Consider the following 8195-nt stretch of genomic DNA (forward strand, 5'->3'; position numbering starts at 1 on the left):
ATTTTCACCTTATGTATAGATCATAGAATGTATTCATGATTTCTTCTAGATTTTTTCATAAAAATAAAGAAAATTGCATGATTCTTGCAAATTGATTGAAAAATGTTAGTGTTAGAAGAAAAACTCACAATCAAGGTATTTAAGAAAACATTAATTAAGCTTATTTATTATGTTTATATGTTATAGCTGAATGGTGGCAATTGTGTAAAATTTAGAAAAAATAGGACATAATATGTATCATAATTGATACATTTTAGGTGTCTATCAGAAAAGAATATTAGATGGGTTTTATTTAAAACCACTTTTCAAAATTGGGTGTATATGAAAATCTCCCTTTTTTTTTATCAATTTGTTTAGTTTTCCTTTAAAATTATGCTTCTTTCACATCTCCATTCTGGGTTATTGATGATGCACTGACGTTAGGTCATTTCTGTTTTTACTTTATGTTTATAATGGTGGCTATGATGCATAGCAAAATGCTGAAAAATATGATACAAACTCTTCTTGCATATTTTTCTTGTTCTATGTCTTATGCAGTCCACAATATTTTTTCTTTTTAGGTTGCAATATAACATGAGCTGAAGCAAGCAAATTTCTCTGCAACAAGTATGACGATCTATCTTTTGCAACCTGTTCCATCAGCTTAGCTACTTCTTTGTTCCTTTCCCAAACTTTAACTACCTAATACCCATGGTTTGAACAATTCTAAAGTCTGCTTAATACATCATGTACAATAATCTTTTGTTGTGAATTGCATTATGTATATAAACTATATTCAAACACCCGCAGCAAAGCGCGGGCCTAATTTCTAGTATGGTCTATTCATGATATGTAACTGTTCTTGCAGAATGCATTGTGTGCAAAGAAATGAGCTGGAATAGAGTCTACGTATACTCATTCAGTCATTTGCACGTTTCAGATGGCAAATATTGAGAAGGAAAATGGATTTGGTTTGGATTAGTGGCTCCGGAATGCGACTTCTCCAATTAGTTTGCATTGTGTAGAATGATTTGTTGGCAGCATCGCTTAACCAGGTAAGGTGAAAAAAAGAAAAAAAGAATCATAGATACACAGTTGAAGGCAACTCGTAATAAGTGGGACAAGCGTATGCCTATACAGAACCATCGACATTGTCAAAGGGAGATCAACTTCAAATATGTTCCTTTACATCAAACAAAATCTCACAGAGAAATGAACGAGGCAAGATAAATTCCTAACTCAAAGACCTTCATTTTCATTTTTACAAAAGGAACCAGTAGCTTCGACATAGATGACCCAAGCAGGGGTACAGCCCCATCTGCTTATTTGTGTTCCTTTGTTTTTTTGGTAAAATTTTCTTTCACACCAAGATATCACACCATGAACTACATTATTTTGGAACATAGAGAAAATCAAGAACTACATTATTTGGGAAGAACTACATTATTTGGGAACATAGATGTTTTAATCTCAGACAAACTGGGAGAGGTACTCCTCCACAATAGTGTATTTGACATCAGGGTAAAGAGCAGTAGCTTCCACTCCAAATGACGGCTCGACCTCAAAGTTAGTGTGGTCTCCTTTCACAAAAACCGAGTGACCGATTGATAGTATCACATTGATTGGAACTGGAGCCTCTGCAAAAATAAAAGCACGCATCAGAGTCATGAACTACAGTTGCTAAATCTTACAGTTACTCGTTAGTTAGTGTTACTAACCTTGAATGTTCTTGAGTAGTTGCTCCTCATGGATATAGACCTTCTCCAGGGTTTTGCCAATCTTCTTCTCCCAAAGAGCCACAAGTTCGTTGAAGGAGATGGTGTTGGCAGGTGGCCGGATGTAGAGGATCTTGTTCAATGTTCTTGGATCATCCACAGCGTTAATGGTATAGGTAGCAATATCCTCTTCCTTGTTAAAAATTGCTGCAGAACAAATATCAAAGAAACAAGAAATCCCCATCAAAATCAAACTCATAGATGGTTCTTAATATTTAGTTAAACTTGGATTTTGGGGTTTTGCCGGTAAATGAAAAAAAGAAGAGCCCCACGACAATATTCATTTGATGCTCAATGTTTTAGTCAAAAGTGATGTTGGTTTTGTGCATTGTAAATTATGAACTGAGACCACCATCACATTCATTCATTCTTTGTCAAGACAGTGTGACAAACAAGGATATGAAAGAGGATCAAACTTAATTATTCATTGTGTGATGAATTGAAGTCCCTCCTCTGTTTATAACAACTCAGGAAATTTGAAGAGAAGTCTTAAATTCTTAATGTACATTCCCAATAGACTCAGGCCAGATTAGGCTCTTGTAGTGGTTGATCAACTTTTTCCTCACCAACGATTACAAGGAATATTGGTGAGGAAAAAGTAGAACGTAGTGATGGATAGCAACAAGAGTGTTATAGCACCATTAATATGTTAGATGGAATGCACTTGTCAAGAACCACAAGTAGAACCTAGTGACCCAAAACGAAACGAGTTTATACGACCTAGCATCCAAGTTTTGCAATTCTTGACTAAGTTCATAAATTCTCTATAGAATGCAGACAAACTATTAGCTATTTTATAGAGTAGGGGGTTTGGGTTACCTTTGGGGTTGCCATCACCCAAAATGACGACTTTGTCCTTGGGAGGAGCAGTAGCTCCGGGCTGGTTCAGACTGGGCAGGAAGTACCCAGCAAAGAAGTTTGACGACACATAAGTGTAGGGAATCCCGGCCGCCTCAACATCTCTTCTGACCTTAGCTTTTGTAGCGAACGCCGTCTTTGCTGGCTCAACGGCGTGCACTCGATCCACGTCGTTTCCAAACTCGGAAGGGAAAAATCTCTAAAAAAAGATACCCAGTTTCTACATTACAATTTCAAAACAAAAATTTCAGACAAAAAACAGAGGGAAAAAGATTGTTACCTTAACATTTCCGGCTTCTTTAATGGCAGCGATAATGTTGCCCTGATCGGCCAACTGAGCGTGACCCACCGTCGAAATCACCACATCGACTTGCTTAATCGCCTTCACAAGGCTCTCGTGGTCGTACAGATCACCCTGCAAAAAATCACAGATAAGAAACTATAACCAAATACTCAGAACTTTCAATATTACCAATATGGGTAAACGAGAACAATACGTACAAGGACGAAGTTGACGCCGGAGGCTTTGAAGGAGTCGATGACTTTGGACTTGTCCGGGTTGGAGAGAGTGGACTCCCGGACGAGAACGAAAGTGGGGTGGCCAGCCTTGGCGCTGGCCTCGACGATGAACTTACCAATGTAGCCGGTGCCGCCGATGAAGAGAATATTGGATTTGGTATGCGCCATTGGGAAAAGTCGGAGGAAGAAAGCGAGAGAAAGCGTTGCAAGTGAAACGAGGAGTAGTCGAGCAGAAGATGAGGAGAGTATAAGCATGCCGTTCACTTTGCTGGTATTAATAGGACCGGTGGGAGATTGGAATGACGAGAATGTCCTCATGCAATGGGTGTTGTTGCGACATGGCGTCAACGGTGGCGTATGAATGACGATGGATTTGTAACGTGGATGGGTCTGCGTCCGGGTTCATTTTAGTGTTTTCATTTCAAATTAGGGTATTCTGAAAAGAATTTAATGAGGGGTTTTTTCTAGAAATATTTGGGAATGTATGAGAAGGTATGAGAATGTGATACATGAGTGCACGATGTATGAACCATGAAGAGTGGTCCTTTTTTTTTGTCTGATGGTATAACGTCTGTTTGACGGACAAAGAAATCATATCACAGCTGATTTAATAATTTCATTAATAGTTAGATCACTTGCAGGATGTAAATTTTATGAAATTTAAATAAAATCACGGCTCTCTCATTTCAGAGGAGCCGAATCCTTAGATCGCCACTTGTGTCTTGCTTATGTACTTTGTAGTATGTTTTCTCTTATACTTGTATTTCAAGTTTACAAACCAGAATTTGCCACAACATTTAGTCATTTACCAATATATGGTCCAGTATATATGTAACAGCGATGGTTCATTGAATCCCATTAAAGCACTAGTTCCATGAGTCTTATATACAAAAATGTTACAGATGGATCGTATTGAGTTTTTTTTTTTTTTTGATACGAAACTAAAGACATTACAAAGAAAATCCTCTCGGACAACCCGAGCTAACAGTATCAAATAGCAGCGCTATAGCAACAGCTGTTGGGTATCCATCTTGCCACTCACGACCATTCGGGAGTTGGTGGCCTTCATTAGCAAAAGCATCCGCCACAAAGTTTGCCTCTCTGTATACATGGTTAAAGCAAACTGAGGAGAAAGAGGGAGCAATAGTCCGAATATCTTGGACAATCTTCTGCAATCTCCAAGGAGGGGATAATTTTCCATTGATAGCATCAATCACTAGCTTCGAGTCGCCTTCCACTTGGACATTCATATAGCCTCGGTCTCTAGCTTTGACAAGACTATCTCTCAGAACCGTGGCTTCAGCTGTTGGAATAGTAGTACTTCCTAAACCCTTTGTAGCAGCAAGAATCACGTTCCCATCACTGTTTCTGAAAACGAAACCTCCTGCAGCTGATCTTCCTTGAACAGAACCATCAAAATTAATCTTGATGAAGTTGTTGTGAGGGGGTAGCCACCTTATGATGGAAGGAGTGGTTTGAGAAATACCTCCCCCAACAACAGCCTTGTAAAAGGCAGTTTCATTAAAATGAAAGGCAGCAGTTGCTGCAACATTAGTAGCGGTGGAGTTGCTTTAGCAGTCTCTTCACTATTGATCCACCTTTGGTGTGAAAAATGAGATTGGTTCTATGAACATGTTTCTGACGATGTCATTTGTCAAGTTACCATCTCATCTCCTCTAGCTCTCTATTTATGAGAAACCAAAAATTGTCGAGCCACCTATAAATCAGGTACCACACTAGAAAATCACACTACCAGGACAAACACTTTAGCCGACGAAAAAGTTTCGTCGGCCTGTCAGCTTAATTCGTCTGCTAAGATCTTACCCGACGAGCCTTCGTCTTTCGTCGGTCTGTTAGCTTAATTCGTCGGCTAAGATCTTACTCGAAAAGCCTTCGTCGGCTATAGTTTCATCGAGAAAAAGGCGTCGGCGATGACTTCAGCCGACGAAACTAAAAAACTTCGTCGGCTATTGTCCCAGTATTTAGTCGACGACAGAAGACGTCGTCGACCATAGTCTGAGACTTTAGCCGATGAAACATTTAAGATATTCGTCGGCTAAAGTGTGTAATAAAAAATTAAAAAAATAGCTATAGCCGACGAAAGATAGTCTATTTCGTCGGCGTTAGAAAGGTTTAGTCGACGAAACATGCTATAATTCGTCGGCTAAACCTTATTTAAAAAAATTAAAAATACAATAGCCGACGAGTATCTTACATGTTTTGTCGGCTATAAGTCCATTCTAGTAAAAAAAAAAATACCCGAAATTTCTAAATTAACATTCCAAGCAAGCTGCAAAATACACCAAAACAATTTCATACATATAACCAACAACAAACACATAAAACTATATAATTGATCAACTACACAAAATCTAGATTGTCTAAATCAATATCCGATTCTGGGGGCTGCTACTGAGGAGTTTGCGGCGGCTGAGGTAGCGGTATAGGCGTAGGCATAGGCGGAGCTGGAAATCCCTAAAGCTGGGCAGCTGTAAACTCCTGCAAGTACTGGAACATCTGCTGTTGCTGGGCCTGCTAGGTGGCATATACCGCGGCAGTATAGGCTCTCTGGTCGACGATCTGGGCGGCATGAGCGGCAGCCTGAGCAGCATGAGAGGCAGCATGAGCAGCTTGCTATTCCCGTAGTCTCTCAACTTTTGACTCTAGCTGAGTTGTCCTGTTGCTGGTCGAGGTTGCCTTTCGTTGAAATCCTGGAGTGGTCTTCAGGACCCCCTCGCCTTTCTTTCCTAGACCCTGGCAGTAGAAGTTGTTTTCTCGCGGTGAGAAGGCTGTGCCCATGATCCTCACCCCAACCCTCGGATCTAAAGTGTCGATTCGGGACATGGCTTTGGACATCTCTTCCTCCTGCGTGTCCGGCCATGTCTCCCTCACTATAACATTCATCACCTCGTCACTAGCCTCCGTCACGTTTGCCTAATTGGATAGGAAAAAATGATTAATTAACATTTTGACATATATATAAGTAAAATTAAAAATTTAAAAACGTAAGATGACTTACAATATCCTCCTGGGCGTCAGGATATGTCTTCTCGTACGTATAGACGTACAGGTTGACTTCTAAATGTTCCCTGGCCGCCTCATCCATGAAGATAACGAACGGTCTAGAACCGGCACGATAGTTCCTTGTGTTGCGTTGCCGGTTTTGAGCGTTTGCCCGGGAAACGGCCTTCAAAGAAAAAATAAACTATTAGTAAAATATTTAAAAACAGACATACTTAATGACAAATTAACTAATTAATTTTTTTAAATACCTGTTTACGAGGGTTGTTGAATTCTGATGTCAGAAGCCAACGTCACTCGTACTCCCTGTACTGGAACTCAGCAGGGGTACCAGAACGTGCGTTCCCGTGCGTAGTCCAATGGGTCCGCAACTCGTTCTTCCACTCCTTGTACCTACAGATACAACAAAAATATTAGAAATATTATTAATATCACATACAATTTAATTTTTTCATTAACTTCCCAACGTAGGTCCCCCATGCACAACGTCCGCCCAGCTATTCTTCAGGTGCTCGGGAACGTCAAACCACACCTGCATTTAACCGTTTATTAGTTTAGTTTTTTGAGAAATCAACAATGTAATACATAATATTATTGAGAAATTTTGTAAACTCACTGACATCGCGTTGTGGACTATGTCCTTAACCTCCTACAGGACCTCGCCCCAGTCTGACCACAACATAGGGACTCTATCCCTAATGAGCGCTCCCACGCGGCTGGAGTACGTCCTCAACTTCCCGCCCGATACTATATGGCCATCCCCATCAGTACCGATGACGATCCTCCCTGAGGTACTGACGGTCTTCTCAAGAGCCTTCCCTGTGACGGGGCCTCTCTTCTTCTTTGTCGGCTTCGCTCCGACGGTGCCTATCACATGATAAACCAAATTGATTATTAAAATTGGAGACCCTTTATTATTAATTATAAGAAAACAAATCATTCATCTTTCATTACCTGAGGGCGATGCGGCGGACGCGATGGATTCCGTCTCTATCGCCGATGATGACACCCTCGCGGAAATAAGAGACGTAGCAAAAGGCACGAACCGGTACGCCGCTGATGGAGCCACTGGCGAGGGCAGTGGATAAATCGGCGTCCTTGAGCCATCGACTACAGGTAAGGCCGGTATCATCCGCGGTAGGAACAGATGAGGCGGCCCATCTGTACCCCATCTAACCCACCATCTGAAGCAGTAGGACCCGGAGTGGGCGCTCGGTGTATCTCATGCATACGGGGTGCAGACACCTCCGTCTGGGTCCGAGCCCACAGCTGTCTCGAGGAACGAGGGACGCCCGGTTGCCTCGATGAAGGGGGCACCTCCGGTTGTCTCGAGGAATGGGAAACGCTCGGCTGCCTCTGCACCGTCTCCAGAAGGGTCGTACGTCTGGCTGTCATGGGGCCCTGAAACGATGTTTGAGGGTTGCTAGAGGTTCCCTCAGACGATTCGGACCTTTGAACCTTCGAATCCTTCGTTGATCTAAAATTACCGCTCATCCTGTTTAAAATATTAATTTCAATCAAGGATGAGGAAGAAAAGCGAATGATTATATCTTTTTACTAAAAAGATATGTGGAGGTGCCCTGTAGGAGTTAAGGAGTAGATTTGGGTAGATTTTTTTTTATTATATTCCAAAGATAACAATCAGCAAAACTCCAAAGGTTTATTACCTCAATTTTTAAGCACCTAGAAATCGATTTACGACATACCAATGTCCCAAATAACCATGTACTTGCACACAGTTAATCTCATTCACACCACCAATCAACAAAATCACTCGCAAACAACTGCACCTTCCCTCGACATTCTAATGAACCTAAAAAAAGAGATGCTACTATCCACCATTTCGAATTCCACATCAACACAAATGCTTAACAATGTCACTCTCTGTTTTGCTCTAATCATATATGTTAATCACTAAACTAATTTACTAACTGATCCAGACTACATGAAACTTAATAACGACACACCACACGTAAATCATACACAAAATCAATAGGCATCGAAAATATCCACAATATTTCAGCAACCATAGATTAAAACTTG

At 40.9% G+C, this 8195-nt stretch overlaps 1 protein-coding gene across 1 annotated transcript; it reads right to left on the reverse strand.

Annotated features, from left to right (window-relative positions):
* Positions 1 to 1133: 1133 nt before the first annotated feature.
* On the reverse strand, positions 1134 to 3374 carry LOC101297013 (isoflavone reductase homolog). The gene is made up of 5 exons (XM_004289616.1): positions 3114 to 3374; positions 2893 to 3027; positions 2574 to 2811; positions 1698 to 1901; positions 1134 to 1616 (listed from the first exon to the last, which is right to left on the reverse strand). The coding sequence occupies exons 1-5, from the start codon at positions 3297 to 3299 to the stop codon at positions 1450 to 1452; spliced, it is 930 nt and encodes a 309-aa protein (XP_004289664.1). The 5' UTR covers positions 3300 to 3374; the 3' UTR covers positions 1134 to 1449.
* Between the last annotated feature and the right edge of the window lie 4821 nt (positions 3375 to 8195).

This window comes from Fragaria vesca, linkage group LG2 (genome assembly GCF_000184155.1).
Source record: "Fragaria vesca subsp. vesca linkage group LG2, FraVesHawaii_1.0, whole genome shotgun sequence".
Lineage (NCBI taxonomy): Eukaryota > Viridiplantae > Streptophyta > Magnoliopsida > Rosales > Rosaceae > Fragaria > Fragaria vesca.